The sequence below is a fragment of the Vicia villosa genome, linkage group LG1, assembly GCF_029867415.1.
Source record: "Vicia villosa cultivar HV-30 ecotype Madison, WI linkage group LG1, Vvil1.0, whole genome shotgun sequence".
In the NCBI taxonomy this organism is placed as follows: domain Eukaryota; kingdom Viridiplantae; phylum Streptophyta; class Magnoliopsida; order Fabales; family Fabaceae; genus Vicia; species Vicia villosa.
Genome location: NC_081180.1, coordinates 18,006,449 through 18,028,428, shown reverse-complemented (window position 1 = coordinate 18,028,428; position 21,980 = coordinate 18,006,449). Strand labels below are relative to the sequence as shown.

The window sequence follows — 21,980 nt, the reverse complement described above, 5'->3', positions numbered from 1 at the left end:
AATAGCATTACTCTATTTATATTTAGCAACCAAACAAATTTTATTACTTTATGCATAAACAACTAAAATTTTTATCACAGTAAATCCTATCCTATCTATATAAATTTATAAAGTAAATTATTCTTATCCAAAAAAAAAATTAACTGCTACTTTAGACTAAAAGAAAATGTATATTCCATTTCTAACTCTAACTCTATTTCAATTCAAGTCAAAAAAGCCTCATGAGAAAAAAAAAGAATCAATTTAAAAGCTAGATTTAGAAAATAATATACTCTTATTATTCCCTTTTTAGTAAAAAACAGAGAGGTAAATTTTTTTTTGACCTTTGAAGAATATTTTAACTTAAAAGATAAAATAAAATAAATTGAATTGTTTAAATTAATTTAAGTTCCACTTCAGCATGTGAAATTCCTATTCTGTTTCTCTTTTCTGTCTATAAATTGATTCATCCATAACCTCATTTCTCATTCATTCATCCCTTCTATTTACACCCCCTATCTTTCTTGCGTTCACCCCGTTTTCATTTTCATAGGTATATTCTTTCTCTTCTTCTTCCTTGTTCTTCTGTTTTTTTCCCTCTTTCTCGTCACTGCCATGTCACCATGTTCCACCACCTCTGCATGTTCTTTCTTCTCTGATCACTAGATCAAACTCCACACCATGAAAATGGAGTCATGATCTTTCACTATAGTTCATTTTTGTTCAACTTTGTGTTGTTGAGACATTACACACGGTTTCACTTTCTAGGAACAAGATTCTGTCGGTGTTCTGTGTTTTTCTTAAAGCTTGTTCATGAAACTTTCGTTGCATCAACATGCATGGCCTTGATTAAATAAAAAACAAAAACAAAAATTAAATTAAATTAAAAGACAAAAGCTGAAGCATCTTTTATTTATTTATTTTAGTTAAATTTGATAATGTTTTTATTATTATTTTTTTAAAAAGGAAATTATTCTCCCGCACTGTTTAAGGTTGAAAATTTAGTAGAAAAAAGGTGATGGTTTGGTTTGAATATTTTCATTGACAAGTGGTTGATGCTGGTGGCTTTGAAAATTAAAGATTGAAAATTGAAAATTGAAAACAAATCAGTTTTTTTTTTTTTAGAATAATTTTTTTTCTATTTTTAATTTTTTTTGGGTTGATTTTATTGTTGCAGTTGAAGAATTTGAATGGCTACTGAGCGATTGACTCGTGTTCATAGTCTGCGTGAGAGGCTTGATGAAACCTTGACTGCTAATAGGAATGAAATTTTAGCTCTTCTTTCAAGGTAGTTTACTCATCAATCATTGTTTGATGTTTTTATTACTATTTTTTCAGTTCAATTTTGTTGAAAATGTTTGATGAATTTTTTGAAGGCTTGAAGCAAAGGGAAAGGGAATTTTGCAGCATCACCAAGTGATTGCTGAGTTTGAAGAAATTCCTGAAGAGAATAGACAGAAGCTCACTGATGGTGCATTTGGTGAAGTTCTTAGATCCACACAGGTATGATTTATTTTCATGTATGAAACACAGACACCCCGAGCACACGACACTGACACAACGACACTCTTAATAATTTTAGAAAAATGAATGACTTAAATATAATCACAAGTGTCAGTGCTGGTGTTGATGTCTGATACCGACACAGACACGCATTTTTCAGAGGAGTTGGTGGTGTTATGTATATTTTGATCAATAATCATTATAGGGTTTTTGATTTTTTTTTCTGATTTGAGTTTTTTGATGATTTTTTAGGAAGCTATTGTTTTGCCACCATGGGTTGCACTTGCTGTTCGTCCAAGGCCAGGTGTTTGGGAGTATCTGAGAGTGAATGTGCATGCTCTTGTTGTTGAAAATTTGACACCTGCTGAGTTTCTCAAGTTCAAGGAAGAACTTGTTGATGGAAGGTAATTAACAAATTAATTAAGCTTTTTTGATCATTAGTTTTGTGGTTTTGTTAATGTTTTAACACAAATTTTACTTTGATTGCAGTGCTAATGGTAACTTTGTGCTTGAATTGGACTTTGAACCGTTTACTGCGTCTTTCCCTCGTCCTACTCTCAACAAGTCAATTGGAAATGGTGTGCAGTTTCTCAACCGTCACCTTTCTGCTAAGCTCTTCCATGACAAGGAAAGTTTGCATCCACTTTTGGAGTTTCTCAGACTTCACAGCTACAAGGGAAAGGTAACTAAATAACTACTTTCATGATCATCTTAACTTTTGGTTAGTTTTTGCATGGTAGTGAGAATTGCATGCTTTTGTGTCATTCAAATGATTGATCTTGTGTGTCTGTTTTTGTAGACATTGATGTTGAATGACAGAATTCAAAACCCTGATTCTCTTCAACATGTTCTGAGGAAAGCTGAAGAGTATCTAAGCACAGTTGCTCCTGAAACACCGTACTCTGAATTCGAACACAGGTTCCAGGAAATTGGTTTGGAGAGAGGTTGGGGAGACAGCGCAGAGCGTGTGCTCGAGTCCATTCAGCTTCTCTTGGATCTTCTTGAGGCTCCTGATCCTTGCACCCTTGAGACTTTCCTTGACAGAATCCCTATGGTGTTTAATGTTGTCATTCTTTCTCCTCATGGTTACTTTGCTCAAGATGATGTTTTGGGATACCCCGATACCGGTGGTCAGGTTCGTTTATAAGATCAAATGTTTCTGTTGTTTGTGAATAATCTCATGCTGATGTTATACCTAACTCACTTGCTTTGCTTGATCTTCAATCTAGGTTGTTTACATTTTGGATCAAGTTCGTGCCCTGGAGAGCGAGATGCTCAAACGAATTAAGAAACAAGGCTTGGATATCGTTCCTCGCATTCTCATTGTAAGTCCGGATTATTTTATATGTTAACTTATAAGTCATGGTTCATTGTATATTGTGTATGGGCAATTCTCTAATTGGTACTTGTGATTCCAGATCACTCGTCTTCTCCCCGATGCAGTTGGAACTACTTGTGGCCAACGACTCGAGAAGGTCTATGGAACCGAGCACTGTCACATTCTTCGAGTTCCCTTCAGAGATCAGAAGGGAATTGTTCGCAAGTGGATCTCACGTTTCGAAGTCTGGCCATATCTAGAAACTTACACTGAGGTATAACTTTGATCAATAATCTTGACACTAACATTTTAATGTAAGATTTAAGTCCAATTTTTTATGTATCTTGTCATTAGGATGTTGCTCATGAGCTTGCTAAAGAGTTACAAGGCAAACCAGATCTAATTGTTGGAAACTACAGTGATGGAAACATTGTTGCTTCCTTGTTGGCACATAAACTTGGTGTCACTCAGGTTTGTCTACATGAACATTTACTAGTTGTAAAGTGTTGACATTCTGTTGAACATGTTTTGTTCTAATTTTTTCCCTTTAACCATTATTACAGTGTACCATTGCTCATGCACTTGAGAAGACCAAGTACCCTGAATCTGATATTTACTGGAAAAAATTTGAAGAGAAGTATCACTTCTCCTGCCAATTTACCGCTGATCTTTTTGCAATGAACCACACAGATTTCATCATCACAAGTACCTTCCAAGAGATTGCTGGAAGGTGTGATACGATATCCCTTTTTTGTAATTTTTGTTTCTTTGATTATCTGGATTACTGAAATTGTTGCCTTTTCTTGTGCAGCAAGGATACTGTTGGACAGTATGAGAGCCACACTGCCTTCACTCTTCCAGGACTCTACCGTGTTGTGCACGGCATTGATGTCTTTGATCCTAAGTTCAACATAGTATCTCCAGGAGCTGATCAGACCATTTACTTCCCTTACACCGAAACTAGCCGCAGGTTGACATCATTCTACCCTGAAATTGAAGAGCTTCTTTACAGCACAGTGGAAAATGAAGAGCACATGTGAGAAATTCTTTCCTTCTCATTTTACGATATTATTGTTGTCATTGTCGCATGAAAACGTTTATCTAATTAAATGCAATTCCATTGTAACAGATGTGTGCTCAAGGACCGCAGCAAGCCTATTATCTTCACCATGGCAAGGTTGGACCGTGTGAAGAACATTACAGGACTAGTTGAATGGTACGGAAAGAACGCCAAGCTTCGTGAGTTGGTGAACCTTGTCGTTGTTGCCGGAGACAGGAGGAAGGAGTCAAAGGACTTGGAAGAGAAAGCTGAGATGAAGAAGATGTATGAACTAATCGAGACCTACAAGTTGAACGGCCAATTCAGATGGATTTCATCTCAGATGAACCGTGTCAGAAACGGAGAGCTCTACCGTGTAATCTGTGACACAAAAGGAGCTTTCGTGCAGCCTGCTGTGTACGAAGCCTTCGGTCTTACAGTCGTTGAGGCCATGGCTACCGGATTACCAACATTCGCAACACTCAATGGTGGACCTGCTGAGATCATTGTCCATGGAAAATCTGGATTCCACATTGATCCATACCATGGCGAACGTGCTGCTGATCTCCTCGTCGAATTCTTCGAGAAAGTTAAGGCTGACCCATCTCACTGGGACAAGATCTCTCATGGTGGTCTCCAACGTATTGAAGAGAAGTAAGCAAGCTACTATAACCAACCATATTCATAATACATAGCTGTCTTTGTTTTGGTTGTGTGAACCGTGAATTGTGATTAACATGTTTCTTTTTTGGTTTGGTTCCAAAGGTACACATGGCAAATTTACTCTCAGAGGCTTCTTACACTCACTGGTGTCTATGGTTTCTGGAAACATGTTTCTAACCTGGACCGCCTCGAGAGCCGCCGTTATCTCGAGATGTTCTATGCTCTCAAGTACCGCAAATTGGTAAGTTCTATAGTCACACACACAAATTATATAACATCTCATCAATGTTTTTCTATGAAGTTACTAATATAACATGTTACATTTTTTTCTTGTTCCTCAGGCTGAGTCTGTGCCCCTAGCTGTTGAGGAGTGATTTGAAGAAATGAAGGAACCGGCTTTTTTTCTTTCTTATCTGGAGTCTGTTGTTTTTGAGTTTTTATAAATAAATATGTCAATGATTTTGATTCTGTTGTTGATTAAGCTTTGGATAAAGAAAATGTCAATGTCTTTTTCTTTTGCATGATTTGAAATGTGATTGGGAATATCGTATGGTCCCTTGTTCAATTTGTTGTCAATATTCGCCTCAACTTTTATCTTATCAAATCAAATTCTAGTTTTCACCTTTTGTCTTTTTATATACACACTTGCAACAACTACTACTATAAAAATATCAGTGATATCTTTAGTAATAATATAGCTAGCTAAAATAAAGTATAAAGTAAATGATACCCTTCAATGGTCCATGCAAGTCGTTTTCAATTGGCCTAGTGTAATGTTGGGTCATAAATGTTACTCCCTCCGTCTCATAATAAATGTCTCATTTGCATTTTTTCTATGTCTCAAAATAAATGTCTCTTTATAATACCAATGTAACATTTATTATTTTTTTCCACTACTATACCCCTATATATTAACTTTCACGTTTTCCAACTACTCCACTACCTATAATAAATATGGGTACTTTAGTAAATGATATTAAATTTATCATTAAAATCAACACATCTAATTATTTTCTTAAAAACTGTGAAAAGCTCAAATAAGACACTTATTATGAGACGGAGGGAGTAGTACATGTTTTGTGTATGTAGAAAGAAAACAAAAAATTCTACATTCAGGTGTTTTTTTGTGTGGGGAGGGTTCCTTTAATTTGAAGAGCTTGTCATTTTTAAGGTAATCAATTAAAGCCAACAGATAGTTATAGGTACAAAGAAAGAAAAGCCAAATAATTGTGTACTAATATTGTTGGTGGTAGTGTTGGTGGTAGTAGTGGTTCCAAGTTCCAAGTCACACTATACTATGTGTTCCAACTCACACTATTTACTATGTAACAAAAAATGAGTAACAATGACTTAGGATCCCATGATGTTTTGTCTGATTTGAAGACATAAGGATAAAAGGAAGAAAAAAACTTCATTTTGTTGTATTTCTAGGTGTGCTCGTGATTCCATTTATACCTGAGCCAATAAGCATAACTTTGCATATCTGTAACTTAACTGTAATAGAAATCAACAAATTTGCATGAGGTCAAGTATATACTCATTCAACTTATATGAGTGAAGCAAATTCAATTTTCATAAATGTGTTCAAGTAATGTACTAGTACAATGATGGCAAATATGAATAAGAATGAGACAAGATAAACGACAAGGTCCAACTCACCAAAATTTGATTGAGAGTGCGACTGTGTGAGGTCTGTTATGCTTTAATCATTAGCCATTTTCGCAGGTGTTTGTCCATAATACTATCTAGATAGGCATGCAACATTCTACCAAAAAACATGCAATAAATTTTCAAAGGATTGAAATGTTTTTGTTTGAACTTGTAACACCTGGTCCGTTATTTTAGCAGTGGCAAATCTATAACTTTTCTTCTGATGGGATAAACTTTATTATATTATTTAATAGAAAGAAAATTAATTAAACTCTAATTGTAATAAAATTGATGTTGAAGTAGATTTTTTTTTGTCAAGACTTGTGGCTGAAATTCACCATGTCGAAATAGAAATTTGTTTTTTGTCAAATAGTCTAATAGCTGGAATTCATCCTTTAAAGATGAACAAGATGTCACAAATTCAAACTCACGTTCATATATTTGATGTCACTGCACAGATATCAATTGAGTTGACACGTGACAGAAATTATAAATTATAAATATTAAATTAAAGGGGCTGAAAAAACAAATCTGAAAAAAATCAAGACAGTAAAAAGTTTGAAAAGTAAAAATATGAATTTGTGATGAATGAACAAGCCTAAGTTAATCAATTTAGGGCGTTTGATTTGGCCACAACGACTTAGCGTGGATTCATCTTTGATTTTTAAGGTGCGTTTGATTTGTTAAAAATTAATGAATTGGATATTACAAAGTTTTTTTTACTCTATTTGAAGTAGAAATTAATCATGAAATTAGATAAAACATATGATAAATGACAAACAGATTTTTTTGTCTTCCACTAAACCATGAAACAACTTTTTTATCACAAACACAAATTATAAAAATAATATTCTCTCGCGCGCACACATATTATCTAATTGTCGCACCCCAATTTTTGACCCACGCATTTTCATTCATTTTGATGTTATCGCATTCATATTTCATGTGCATATCTTGAAAAAAAATCTGACCTTTAAAAGTCAACAAAAAATAGCTTTAGATAGTTTAGAGTTATTTTAGTTTTTAATATCATTTTATTTTTTAATTTCAATTTTTATATCATTTTTATCTTCTAGTTTCAATTTTTATTTAAAATCTCATTAGATTAGATTAATTTTAGTCTTAATAGCATTTTAGATGTAATTGGAATTAATTTTAGTTTTAATAGTATAACATTTTTTTAGATAATTTAGATAATTTTTTATTTATTATTGTTAATTTTTATTTTTGTTTATTATTACTGATTTCTTTTAGGAAAAAATATTAGAAAAAATAAAAGTCCTTTTTATTAAATTTAGGCCCATTTTTGGTCTTAAGCCCATTTACTTTTACAAAAAATTAGTACAAAGAAAAAGTCAAACAAAAATACAAAAAGAGACAGAAAATGCTGCAGTTTTCTTCTCCCACGCCTCTGCAATCTTTGTGCTGCCACTACACTCCAAATGCCCTGCTCCACCACCAAGCTGCTGCTATAATCAGTCCCCAATTTGCACTAATTCAACAAAACAATACCTGCAATCATAAAGCAACAAACAGTTTACCAAGAATGTTCAAAATCTCATCCAATTTTCCCCCCAAAACCCCACAAATTCCTCTATAAAAAGAGAACAAAGACAGTATCAGAGGGGGGGGGCAACAATTAACTTACAAAAATTCTGCTTCAAACCGAGTCATTCAACCAAACACACAAATAACCATAGCAACAGACCTCTGCAAGTTTTTTGCAACTTTACCTTCTCCATTCACCATTAAACCAAACTCCATAACCATTCATACATAGGCGATTTCGAACCTCCACAACCTGCTTCAGAAACCGTAGCACACACTATCACCAACTCACAAACCACAAAACTTACCCTTAAGCACCTCAAAACCACAACTCAGAAATACACTCAATCTCACCCTAACCTCTTCATCAACTCAGCCTAGAACAACTTCAAGAACACTCTCTGCCAAAATCCACCCCCACGCTCATACACAGACTACAACCGCACGACAACAACAAACAGAAGGAGAAGAAGAAGATCAAGAAGTGTAAAGCATACCTGAGTTCGAATTTTGTTCTCTATACGTCTTGTATATAGTTTATTTTCATCTGATTATTTTTGTAACTTGTATCCACTACTCAGAATGAAATTAAGGGTTTTGGTTTTGATTGGGGGTTAGGGATTGTTGTTGTTCGTATATGTTTGCCCGATGTGTGAGTTCGGGCTCTAAGAGCTCCTCTCATGGCCGAAAAGGTTTGAGTGTTCGAACGGAAATGAGCAGCGAGATTGAGAGCCGTCAGAGAGATCCTAAGAGTAAATCGCAGAGAGATCCTGAGAGTAAATCGCAGAGAGATAGTTGAGAGGATTGTCGAGAGAGAGAGAGAGAGAGAGAGCGATTCGTGTGAGAGGGAGAAATCTTTTTTTTTTTTTCCGTTTCTTCACGATGAAGAGGAGCGTGAGTTTGGTTTAGGGTTTGTCAAACCCGATTTTGGTTAGTAGGTAAGGACTCGGATCCGGATTAAACCGGTCCGGCCCAGGTCCACTGTTGTTTATTTATTTATTTGTTTTTGTTTTGTTAGTTTTTATGGACTTTATGTTTCTATCCGGGTCACACACCTCCCACCGGCCCAATATACCTCTCTTTTATATCCTTTTTTTTTTATAAGTTCATATCTCTTTCCTTTTTTCTTTAATAAATAAAATGATAAGTAATTCCTTTTTAATTAAAAGTTAGATTTATTTTCCTATAATATCATTAAAAATATTTATTGTTTATATTATTTATTAGATTTATTAAAAAACCAAAAAATATTTTTTTAGTTGTATGTTTAGAATTTATCAAAAATATTTCAAAATGATACAAAAATAGTTCTTTTCAATCAACTCGAGTTTTGAGTTTTTATGGATGAATCGAGGAGGGTTCGTACGTACTTGTACGAGTTGTCCTTAAAAGTATTTGGGTGATGGCCGTTAAGCTTTTATTCGAATACTTGGATTCCATTAAAGGCTCCATGAAACTCGATTTAATTCGCCCTTTTTTACAAATAAAACACTCTCTTTTAATCAAATCAATTTATCTATAATGGAAAGAAGGGTTTGTACGTACTTGTACAAGTTGTTCTTTAAGCATTTAGGCGATGGCCGTTAAGCCTTTGTTTGGATGTTTAAACTCCATTAAAGACTTCTTAAAAATTGATTTAACTCACTCTTTTTTACAAAAACCCTTTTCTTTTAATCAAATCAAATTTAGTCAATAATGGATAATGAAGAAGGGTTTGTACGTACTTGTACAAGTTGTTCTTTAAGCAACTAGGCGATGGTCGTTAAGCCATTGTTTAAGTGCGTTGACTCCATTAAAGACTTCTAAAAACCCGATTTAACAAGTTCTCTTCCAAGTATCCTAAGCGATGGCCGTTAAGCTTTTGTTTAAATACTTGGACCCAATTAAATCTCTTTCAACTCTTAAAATCAATCTTTTTCATAACTTACGAGGGGGTTGTACGTACTTGTACAATTTTCTCTTTCAAGCATTTAGGCGATGGCCGTTAAGCCTTTGTTTAGATGTTTGATTTCTATTAACAATAAACTTCAATTTAATTCACACCTTTTAATTTTAAAACCCTTTTTATAAACGAGACACTTAGTCAAAATTCAAATGCAATTATACTTCCACATGTGAAGAACGGATGTTTTCCACTCGAATGCGATGATGGCCAAAATCATGTTTTAACTGCGATTTAGTCATCCATTCTTGTAGTGATGCAAACAATCTATTATCCATGTGCGCATAGTATTGTTTGAATGCGATCGAGTACCTCTCGCTAAAACCAACCAACAAACCTTTCGTGGTTCCGTACCCCGAACTACGATTGCTCTGACTTTCCCATTGCACTAGGGAATACGTAGGCACAAGATACAAATGTCTTGGCGAGCACAATAATAAAAAACCTTTTTTTGTTCCTTTATTCTTTCCAACCTAATAAATAAACGTAGGTAGATATAAGCTAACAATAAATCACAAGAATAACTAAATGGGTCCCATCGAGTACGATGGAGGTGAGGGGTGCTAATACCTTCCCTTTGCTTAACCGACTCCCGAACCTAAATTTGGTTGCGATGACCATCTTATCTGTTTTGTTTTAATCCGTGGGTTTTATCGATATTTCCCCTTTCCTTTTGGAATAAATAAAGTTCGGTGGCGACTCTGTTGTACTTCGAATGCGTGAAAACGCGTCGAGTCACATTTTTACCGCTACAGAAAGTGGCGACTCTGCTGGGGATAACTTAAGAGAGTCAACCCTAGTTTAGTTTTTCTTGTATTATTGTTAGCTTTGTTTATTTGCTTATTTATTTCCTTTATTGTTTGATTTCTTATTTTATGGTTGGAATATCTTGATTTTTGGCACTTTGTGGACAAAGCTCTACACCCGAGCTCAAGAAACACATAAGATAAGATGGTGGGTTAGTATTAAACTTGCTTGACGTAGTGTCAAGTGGGAGGTACTAATACCCCGCCTAGAGTAGGTCCTTTGAGAAGATGCCTTTGGTTAAGTAAGTTATTTACTTGAGCGATGATGTTTTCAATTTGGATCGTTAACTCTAGGGACCTTTAGAATAACCCTTAAACCATGACTTTTTAGGAAATGGTGGTTTCGCACCCAACTTGCGTAACGTAACTATTACCGTGGGTAAGTGCGAAAACCACACTCAGAATAGTCTTCATTTGAAAACATGGTTGTGTGGGAAGTTATTTGCTAGGTGATCAAGTTTTCAAAAGTAGCTCGTAACTCTGAGAACCGTGTCTAGAACCTTGTTTGAAAGAACCTTAGAACTATCCCGTTGTGTGCCACTTTGTGCTGATAAATCAGAATATTTTTGTTCCATATGATTTGAAATCCATTACATGTAAACCATTCATGACATACATGCATCCATATTCATTCAAGTTGTCAACTCATACCGTCTGCATTCATCTTCAACAGTCTTCTGTTAACCGTCAAGCTGGTTCCTCCACACGATTACGAGACTAGAGCCAACGTTAGAAGAAGAATGGCAGATCAAGAGCAACACAATGCTGAAGTCAGAATGGAGATTGAAGATTTGAAGTCAGGAATGACTAAGCTCACTGAAATGTTGCAAGTTCTGATTGCTAGAGGAGAACCGCCTCAAAGGACTGTCATTCAAGAAATCACCGATGATGTTGAAGACCCTATTCCTGTTCAGAGGCCCGCCACTACTTGGCCTGAGTTTGGTTTACCTCCAAATTATTCTCCGCCTCACGCCACTGCTGCTATGTTGGGTCAAACTTCACGACCAATGTTCCAAGCTCCGATCATGACTGAGTCTCAGCCAATTGTGCACACTGCTGCCCAAACCACTTTTGGAAATCCTCTCTTTGAATACCAGGCTGGAGACCATCAAAGTGAAAGCCAAAAAGAAGCTGGTGATATTGATGAAGTCAAAGAACAATATCAAATTCTGGAGAAAAGACTAAGAGCTATGGAAGGCGCTGATTACTTTGGGGTCGCTGCTGAAAACATGTGCTTAGTTTCTGATTTGGTCATACCTGCCAAGTTCAAAACTCCCGAGTTTGAAAAGTACAAAGGGTACACTTGTCCAAGAAGTCATTTGACCATGTACTACCGCAAGATGGCTGCCTATACCAAGAACGACAAATTGTTGATTCACTGTTTTCAAGATAGTCTGACTGGTGCTTCTCTAAAGTGGTATATGGGACTGGAGAAGAGTCGTATCCATTGCTTTCAAGATCTGACTGATGCTTTCATGAAACAGTACAAGTATAATCTGGACATGGCTCCTGATCGCCGTCAACTACAGAACATGTCTCAAAGGGAAAGAGAGTCCTTCAAGGAGTATGCTCAACGCTGGAGAGAGCTAGCTTCTCAAGTGGAACCTCCTTTGGCTGAAAAGGAACTGACTGGAATGTTTATGGACACTCTCTCACCCTTCTATTGGGAGAAGATGATTGGAAGCGTATCCTCCAACTTTACTGATTTGGTGACTATCGGTCAAAGGCTAGAGGAAGGAATTAAGAAAGGCAAGGTTGTCAATGCTGGTGAGTCCTCTAATGGGGCAAGGAGGTCTTTTGGAAACTTCCATAAGAAAAAGGAAGGAGAAATAAACGCTGTGAGCGACGAAGGAAGAAGACCTCGTCAGAGAACTAACAACTATGATCAACCAATTGTGGTTACTGTTGCTCCTGTGACCAAGGCTCCGCAAGTTCAAGCTCCTCGACCTCAAGCTGCTAATCAGAGTTTGAACCGTGCTGACACCCGATTTGATCCTATTCCTATGTCGTACACTGAATTGTATCCTGCAATGGTTCATAAGGGGTTGATAACGACTAGGGCTCCACCTCCGCTTCGAGATCCTCCTCCAAGAGGATTCCGACCTGATCTTCGCTGTGAGTTTCATCAAGGTGGTATAGGACATGACTTGGAAGGTTGTTATGCATTGAAGACTAGAGTACAAGAGCTGATTAATGCAAAGATGCTCACTTTCAAAGACATCAATCCCAACGTTGTCGACAACCCTTTGCCCGAGCATGACAAAAGTGGCTGAAGATTGAGAATGGCAACCTACTTCCCTAAAGCCTAGTGTTTCAGGCAGGACAGCTCCTCCTCGTCCCTGATTAGTCACTAAGCCTAGTTTCCTTCTGTTTGCAATTTCCTTATTTTATCTTGTGTACTGCATTTGAATTATGTTTGTTCTTAATTGTTTAATGTTAATGAAATGAGCATTGCGTAATTTTGATTCAATTCAATCCACTGTGTTTATCTTTATGTTTTATCTTTCAAAAAAAAAAAAAAAAAAAACAAAAACATATATATTTCATGTTCACTTTCTTTATCAAACTTTTCTTTTATGCAAAGATTGGAGGGAGGATGATGACAACGAAATACCCAAGTTGTTGAATTGTATGCTTTCGAGTAAAACTTTGCTGATGATGTACAGGCATTGTTTCAATCCCTAAACACTGAAGAAATAAGGAAGTTAATCCCTAGTCAACCCCTCTGAGCCTTCGAAGTTGGAGTTTCTTTTTTAAACGAAAAAACCCGAAATTTTAACCTGGGGCAGGGTAGTTCTCAGTTAATTTGTTTATGCATTCAATTTCAAGAGAATCATTCAGTACATCTTCCAATAAGGGTTTCAATCACAAGTGACAAAATGGTTATCATTATCAAGGCAGTCACTATCTTTCCAATATATCAAAAAAAAATTCAAAAAGAAAAAGCCCGCTAAGTCAACACCTATGAAGGAGATTTAGGCAAAACTGGGGCATCCCGCTGGCTGTAATTTCAAATAAAACAGTTCAGGCAAAAGTTAGGAATATAAAGCAAAAAAGAGAAGTCAATAAATTCCTTGAAACAACAATAAAACATTGTGACTATCGAAAGGAAGAGGTGACTGCCATCTCAAAGATTCCCTTGGTCTTTAAACCATCACATTATCATAGGTGCAATTCCAAAGTCTCTTGGAGCCTGAATGCGTAATTTGAATTAACTGAGCATAGGATTGAAGTTCATCACGAAGAATTGGGTGGGTACAAATATACTTTGGGCCCATTTCCTTTGTTTCTATAACCGTGAACCAAGCCACGTTACAACCTTCGAAAGACCTAATTGAAGCAAGGTTTATTTTGAAAGCATACTACAACAAGGTTGCGTTAACCTGACTCCTAAAGATCTTTGCAAATATTTTGTTTTACCGTACCTTTTGCTTTTATTCATCACTTTGAATGTCTAGACAACTGTGTTTGGACCTTTGATTCATTTTGTTTACATCAATAATATCATTCCAATAATGATCTTGATTTCAAAATATGCTTTGAACATTGCATTAAAATTACCATTTTTGAATGAACATCTATTTGCAAGTACTCATCTTCTAGGAAGTTCAGACAGTCGAGAAACTTGGTCAGTGATCCTATCAGGGGCACGACACTTCAAGGTACTCTTATTCAAGACTTATACTGGGGCATGCGTTCCCGACATTCATTTCAAAAGAACTAAAGCAACGATCAGATAACAATCAGCCAATCAGGGGCATTCTTCTTCAGCGATCCCCAACAGTCCTTCTCAAAAGGATCATCAGCGTGACAAAAAAGAGTTGGCAATGTGCTTGTGTTGAGGAATCAGAGTCTCAATCTTCCCTCACAAAAGAGTCTACCTCAGTTGTCGTAATCAATTGCATTACATTCATCATTCACATATCATGCATAGAAAATTCAAAAAAATCATGCATCTAAACAAAATTCATACTCATTTACGTCTTTACCTTGAGATCAAAGCCCAACTTACTTGGCATCTACCAAAACATTGTTTGTCCTTTCACCCAAAGCTAGTCATTGGATTCATAATCTTTCATTATCGTCCAAAGCCTGTTATTGGATGTCATAATCTTTCATTGCCATCTGAAGCCTGTTATCAGATGTCATAAATCTTCACTGTCATCCGAAGCCTGTTATCGGATGTCATGCTTCTTTCTTTCATCCGAAGCCTGTTATCGGATTCATAATCTTTCATTGCCATCTGAAGCCTGTTATCAGATGTCATAAATCTCCATTGTCATCCAAAGCCTGTTATCGGATGTCATTGCCATCTGAAGCCTGTTATCAGATGTCATAATCTTTCTTTCATCCAAAGCCTGTTATTGGATGTCATTGCCCTCCAAAGCCTGTTATTGGATGTCATTGCCCTCCAAAGCCTGTTATTGGATGTCATAACCTCTCTTTCATCTGAAGCCTGTTATCGGATGTCATGCTTCCTTCGTTGCCATCCGAAGCCTGTTATCGGATGTCATTCTTTCTTTCTTCCATCCGAAGCCTGTTATCGGATGTCATTTTTTCTTTCTTCCATCCGAAGCCTGTTATCGGATGTCATAATTTCTTCATTGCCATCCGAAGCCTGTTATTGGATGTCATAATCTCTCCTTCATCTGAAGCCTGTTATCGGATGTCATAATTTTTCATTGCCATCTGAAGCCTGTTATCGGATGTCATAATCCTTGTTGTCATCTAAAAGCGAGTAATTGGATGCCACGGTCCCTAGTAAAGTGTTTTCACTTCATTCAAAGTCACTCTTGAATGTATTTGATATTTGATGTCGTCTAAAGCCACTCTTAGACGCTCCTTCCCAAGTTTTGTTTCAGATTCGTTCAAAGCTACTATCGAATGTCTCTGGTGATTTCCGCCGTCTAAAGTTACTCTTAGACATTCCTACTGTCATTTTTATCCAGAGTTTTATCCCTCGTTTCAAAGTTTCTCCATCAACAGTTTGTCTTTTTGTGACACTATATTCCCCATAGAATTTAGAGTGTCCCATATCATATTGCATTTCAACAAAAAAATTCATGCATTACATTCCATTTGCATATGAAGGACAAAAATTGTGTACTTTGTATTTAAGTCTCTTCACATCTTCGATGAAAGAAACTTAAATAGGGGCATCTGTCGCACCCCAATTTTTGACCAACGCATTTTCATTCATTTTGATGTTATCGCATTCATATTTCATGTGCATATCTTGAAAAAAAATCTGACCTTTAAAAGTCAACAAAAAATAGCTTTAGATAGTTTAGAGTTATTTTAGTTTTTAATATCATTTTATTTTTTAATTTCAATTTTTATATCATTTTTATCTTCTAGTTTCAATTTTTATTTAAAATCTCATTAGATTAGATTAATTTTAGTCTTAATAGCATTTTAGATGTAATTGGAATTAATTTTAGTTTTAATAGTATAACATTTTTTTAGATAATTTAGATAATTTTTTATTTATTATTGTTAATTTTTATTTTTGTTTATTATTACTAATTTCTTTTAGGAAAAAATATTAGAAAAAATAAAAGTCCTTTTTATTAAATTTAGGCCCATTTTTGGTCTTAAGCCCATTTACTTTTACAAAAAATTAGTACAAAGAAAAAGTCAAACAAAAATACAAAAAGAGACAGAAAATGCTGCAGTTTTCTTCTCCCACGCCTCTGCAATCTTTGTGCTGCCACTACACTCCAAATGCCCTGCTCCACCACCAAGCTGCTGCTATAATCAGTCCCCAATTTGCACTAATTCAACAAAACAATACCTGCAATCATAAAGCAACAAACAGTTTACCAAGAATGTTCAAAATCTCATCCAATTTTCCCCCCAAAACCCCACAAATTCCTCTATAAAAAGAGAACAAAGACAGTATCAGAGGGGGGGGGGGGCAACAATTAACTTACAAAAATTCTGCTTCAAACCGAGTCATTCAACCAAACACACAAATAACCATAGCAACAGACCTCTGCAAGTTTTTTGCAACTTTACCTTCTCCATTCACCATTAAACCAAACTCCATAACCATTCATACATAGGCGATTTCGAACCTCCACAACCTGCTTCAGAAACCGTAGCACACACTATCACCAACTCACAAACCACAAAACTTACCCTTAAGCACCTCAAAACCACAACTCAGAAATACACTCAATCTCACCCTAACCTCTTCATCAACTCAGCCTAGAACAACTTCAAGAACACTCTCTGCCAAAATCCACCCTCACGCTCATACACAGACTACAACCGCACGACAACAACAAACAGAAGGAGAAGAAGAAGATCAAGAAGTGTAAAGCATACCTGAGTTCGAATTTTGTTCTCTATACGTCTTGTATATAGTTTATTTTCATCTGATTATTTTTGTAACTTGTATCCACTACTCAGAATGAAATTAAGGGTTTTGGTTTTGATTGGGGGTTAGGGATTGTTGTTGTTCGTATATGTTTGCCCGATGTGTGAGTTCGGGCTCTAAGAGCTCCTCTCATGGCCGAAAAGGTTTGAGTGTTCGAACGGAAATGAGCAGCGAGATTGAGAGCCGTCAGAGAGATCCTAAGAGTAAATCGCAGAGAGATCCTGAGAGTAAATCGCAGAGAGATAGTTGAGAGGATTGTCGAGAGAGAGAGAGAGAGAGAGAGAGAGCGATTCGTGTGAGAGGGAGAAATCTTTTTTTTTTTTTCCGTTTCTTCACGATGAAGAGGAGCGTGAGTTTGGTTTAGGGTTTGTCAAACCCGATTTTGGTTAGTAGGTAAGGACTCGGATCCGGATTAAACCGGTCCGGCCCAGGTCCACTGTTGTTTATTTATTTATTTGTTTTTGTTTTGTTAGTTTTTATGGACTTTATGTTTCTATCCGGGTCACACACCTCCCACCGGCCCAATATACCTCTCTTTTATATCCTTTTTTTTTATAAGTTCATATCTCTTTCCTTTTTTCTTTAATAAATAAAATGATAAGTAATTCCTTTTTAATTAAAAGTTAGATTTATTTTCCTATAATATCATTAAAAATATTTATTGTTTATATTATTTATTAGATTTATTAAAAAACCAAAAAATATTTTTTTAGTTGTATGTTTAGAATTTATCAAAAATATTTCAAAATGATACAAAAATAGTTCTTTTCAATCAACTCGAGTTTTGAGTTTTTATGGATGAATCGAGGAGGGTTCGTACGTACTTGTACGAGTTGTCCTTAAAAGTATTTGGGTGATGGCCGTTAAGCTTTTATTCGAATACTTGGATTCCATTAAAGGCTCCATGAAACTCGATTTAATTCGCCCTTTTTTACAAATAAAACACTCTCTTTTAATCAAATCATTTTATCTATAATGGAAAGAAGGGTTTGTACGTACTTGTACAAGTTGTTCTTTAAGCATTTAGGCGATGGCCGTTAAGCCTTTGTTTGGATGTTTAAACTCCATTAAAGACTTCTTAAAAATTGATTTAACTCACTCTTTTTTACAAAAACCCTTTTCTTTTAATCAAATCAAATTTAGTCAATAATGGATAATGAAGAAGGGTTTGTACGTACTTGTACAAGTTGTTCTTTAAGCAACTAGGCGATGGTCGTTAAGCCATTGTTTAAGTGCGTTGACTCCATTAAAGACTTCTAAAAACCCGATTTAACAAGTTCTCTTCCAAGTATCCTAAGCGATGGCCGTTAAGCTTTTGTTTAAATACTTGGACCCAATTAAATCTCTTTCAACTCTTAAAATCAATCTTTTTCATAACTTACGAGGGGGTTGTACGTACTTGTACAATTTTCTCTTTCAAGCATTTAGGCGATGGCCGTTAAGCCTTTGTTTAGATGTTTGATTTCTATTAACAATAAACTTCAATTTAATTCACACCTTTTAATTTTAAAACCCTTTTTATAAACGAGACACTTAGTCAAAATTCAAATGCAATTATACTTCCACATGTGAAGAACGGATGTTTTCCACTCGAATGCGATGATGGCCAAAATCATGTTTTAACTGCGATTTAGTCATCCATTCTTGTAGTGATGCAAACAATCTATTATCCATGTGCGCATAGTATTGTTTGAATGTGATCGAGTACCTCTCGCTAAAACCAACCAACAAACCTTTCGTGGTTCCGTACCCCGAACTACGATTGCTCTGACTTTCCCATTGCACTAGGGAATACGTAGGCACAAGATACAAATGTCTTGGCGAGCACAATAATAAAAAACCTTTTTTTGTTCCTTTATTCTTTCCAACCTAATAAATAAACGTAGGTAGATATAAGCTAACAATAAATCACAAGAATAACTAAATGGGTCCCATCGAGTACGATGGAGGTGAGGGGTGCTAATACCTTCCCTTTGCTTAACCGACTCCCGAACCTAAATTTGGTTGCGATGACCATCTTATCTGTTTTGTTTTAATCCGTGGGTTTTATCGATATTTCCCCTTTCCTTTTGGAATAAATAAAGTTCGGTGGCGACTCTGTTGTACTTCGAATGCGTGAAAACGCGTCGAGTCACATTTTTACCGCTACACTAATATCTTGATTAATATAATTCTCATTAATTAATATTTTGATTCATATATCTCTCTCTCTCTCTCTCTCTCTCTCTCTCTCTCTCTCTCATATTATATAATTTTTATTATTTAATAATTTTATTCATAAACATAATTCTCATTATTTTATATTTTTATAAATTTATTATGATATTAATATTTTATATATAATTAAATAATATTATAATAAAAGTTAAATGATTTTTGTCTAGTGCATCGACATACCAAACAAAGTACAGTAAAAAAATACCTTCATCTTTGTTTCCCCATATTCTCCTTATTTAATATTTTGATTTATAAATATAAATAATATTTATATATCAACAAAAAATATTATAGTAAATGTTATATTATTTTGTTTCGTGCATAAACATATCAAACAAAGTAGAGTAAAAAAACCCTATTTTTTTCTCTTTATTATTTAATATTTTAATTCATAAATATTAATATTTTAAAGGGCAGAGACGAAAAAAGGTCAAAGTGATGCATGGAAATTGGAATGTTATAATAAATTCTTCTACAAAATAGTTATATGTGAATTTTGTTATACATTTCAGAAAGGTTTGTTAGAAATATTCAGATTTGTTGAAAGTACCATTATGGACCAGGTGAAGGAAAAGATTGCTTGTGCTTGGATCGATTAGGTTAGAGACCTTAGAAATTCAACAACTAACCAAATTCAGTGTAGCATGGACATTTGTTGAATTTTAGATTGCTTGTCCATGCTACACTGAAGAATTGGTTGGGAAATAGTAAGGGTGATTTGTGTAGGGATTGAGACTCTGTGAACCAAATAATCTAAAATCAACATAATTAGATACAAACATCATTTGGCCGTAGCATCACAATGCTGGAACACAGATTTAAAGACAACAATCTTTATTCTCAGTTGGTCGACAACATATCTCTAGTAAGACTGAATTATATATTTTATGAAGCCAAACGAGCTGAGAATGTAGGCTTCGATAGCTCAAAGTGTGGTTGCACACTTATGAAAACATATGGTCTCCCCCATGTGCTTGTCTTATTTTTAAGAAAGTAAGACTTGATAGCCCAATATAAATGGATGAAGTTTGCATTCAATGAATAAATGCTCAGCTTTGATGATGATGGCATCATGATTCATGAAGGACGGTAAATCGAATATATCTATCTTGGCCGAATGAGAAGTGATTCAAGAGAGATTTTTGAAAGTCGATGACAACATGATACTCCACATCAAAGAGCAATCGGTAAAAATTAAAGGTGTGCCTAAGAAGGTCAAAATAACACCAAGTGACAATTCAACGATGCAGTCACCTTCCTATTTTGAACACGTTGACAAATTTTTTTCCGATTCTCCAACTCCAAAATCTCAAAAAAGTATTTTCACAAGAGTTTGGATTAGCAAACCACCTCCTTTACTGTCTCCACCAAAATTTTTATTCATTGACGAGATATCGATTTTCATGGACAAATACATTGAACGGGTCGTCAATGTTGAGGATAATTGCGGTTTTTAGGCTGTTTCTTCTTTGCTCGGTAAAGGAGAAAAAGATGACGCACTTGTTCACCATCAACTTATCTAAGAGTTGAGGGCCATAAATAATCATACACATGACTATATAGGGAAAAAGAAAATTTTGATGCAATTTATGAATCTCTTGTTCCTTGCATTGATGAACCAACTCCAGAGGATAAATGGATGTGTTTCTCAGAAATAAGTCGTCTCATAGAAAATGTGTATGAAAGAATGTGTATTAATCTTACAAGATACAATTTTCAGATATATTTTTTCTGTTGCACACTGCTCCACCTAAAAATCTAAATGATCGTATTATTTTTTCCATTGAGATGCCCAATACCACAAACATCACAAAAGTGGACCGCTCATTCATCAACAAAAGTCTAGACTTGGCCAAATCATTTTGTGGTAAGGATGCCAAAGTTCACCAAATTGAAATTGAAAAAGAATCAAATAAACAAAAGTCAAAGGCGGTATCACCCGGTAGATATAGATTTAGTCGACGACACATGTTTCAATTCATTTTAGTTTTTATTCAACAATGTATTGTATGTAATCTTATATTAATATTCATGATGTCTAATATATATCTTTTCAAATATTTAATACATTTAAGTTTTCCAAAGAATTCTACATTTTAATAGAGGTTATGTTTCTGTCTATTCCAAACTTATATTCTGTTCCAAGTGGTTCCAGAAATACATCTCTGAAATAACATAATAGTATGATATTAGAGATGCATTTCTGAAACATCCCTTGATACAAGACTTAATTTTTAAGGTCAATATTTGTCTAGAACAACTATAAGTATGAAGCTCTTATCTTATGTTTCTTATTGTTCTGGATTGGGTTTAGGGCTGGTCCACTATCGGGCACGACCCAGTCCAACGCCACGCCAAGGAAGCTCCAACGGGACAACCCAATCTAACATAACCGTTGGGGAGCTTCTCACTCACATGCCCCTCTAAGGACACGTGGTCAACTGCCTTTTGGAAGAATCGATCTTCCACTGTCCAAAAATCATAGACAGTTGACCCATGACTAAAATCACACGCTGATCTTGCCATATCCACGTAGGATCCTAAAAGTCTTATGTTTTGGACCTGAGAATTCAGCCCAAAATAGAAGACCTTGGTCCAACGCTGTGGGTACTATAAATACCTTTTTTCATAAGAGGGTCAGTTATTCTCATTCATAACTTCTTACTTGTTTTCTTCACTCTCAACTTTATTTTGACATCAGAGTGTCTTGCAGGTACACCTCCCATTTTCTTTGCATCGACCACAAACTCAAGTGTTGCAAGTCACTGGAGATTCTTCGTATCCTGGTAAAATCATTTACCAAATCACATTACACCAGAATGAACATCAATTGACATGTCGCAAATATCTACTGTAACATTGTGAAGTCCTCAATTGAGTTTAAGATCAATGAGTACACCCCTCTTGCAGATCTGAAATACATACTACAAAAC

The 21,980-nt window shown here is 35.4% G+C and overlaps 1 protein-coding gene across 1 annotated transcript; it reads left to right on the top strand.

Annotated features, from left to right (window-relative positions):
* The first annotated feature begins 380 nt into the window (after positions 1 to 380).
* Positions 381 to 5,123, top strand: LOC131630023 (sucrose synthase). Its single transcript, XM_058900818.1, has 14 exons — positions 381 to 532; positions 1,157 to 1,267; positions 1,356 to 1,482; positions 1,735 to 1,886; positions 1,972 to 2,164; positions 2,282 to 2,617; positions 2,712 to 2,807; positions 2,901 to 3,074; positions 3,155 to 3,271; positions 3,364 to 3,530; positions 3,612 to 3,836; positions 3,930 to 4,493; positions 4,605 to 4,743; positions 4,844 to 5,123. Exons 2-14 carry the CDS (start codon positions 1,170 to 1,172, stop codon positions 4,874 to 4,876), a joined length of 2,421 nt encoding a protein of 806 aa, XP_058756801.1. The 5' UTR covers positions 381 to 532; positions 1,157 to 1,169; the 3' UTR covers positions 4,877 to 5,123.
* Positions 5,124 to 21,980: the final 16,857 nt, after the last annotated feature.

Bases quoted from the DNA above. Each gene is read 5' to 3' on its own strand.
- LOC131630023 (XM_058900818.1), top strand. From the start codon at position 1,170: ATGGCTACTGAGCGATTGACTCGTGTTCATAGTCTGCGTGAGAGGCTT. The intron at 2,165-2,281 runs GTAACTAAATAA...CTGTTTTTGTAG, and splicing joins TTCACAGCTACAAGGGAAAG to ACATTGATGTTGAATGACAG. The intron at 3,075-3,154 runs GTATAACTTTGA...TCTTGTCATTAG, and splicing joins ATCTAGAAACTTACACTGAG to GATGTTGCTCATGAGCTTGC.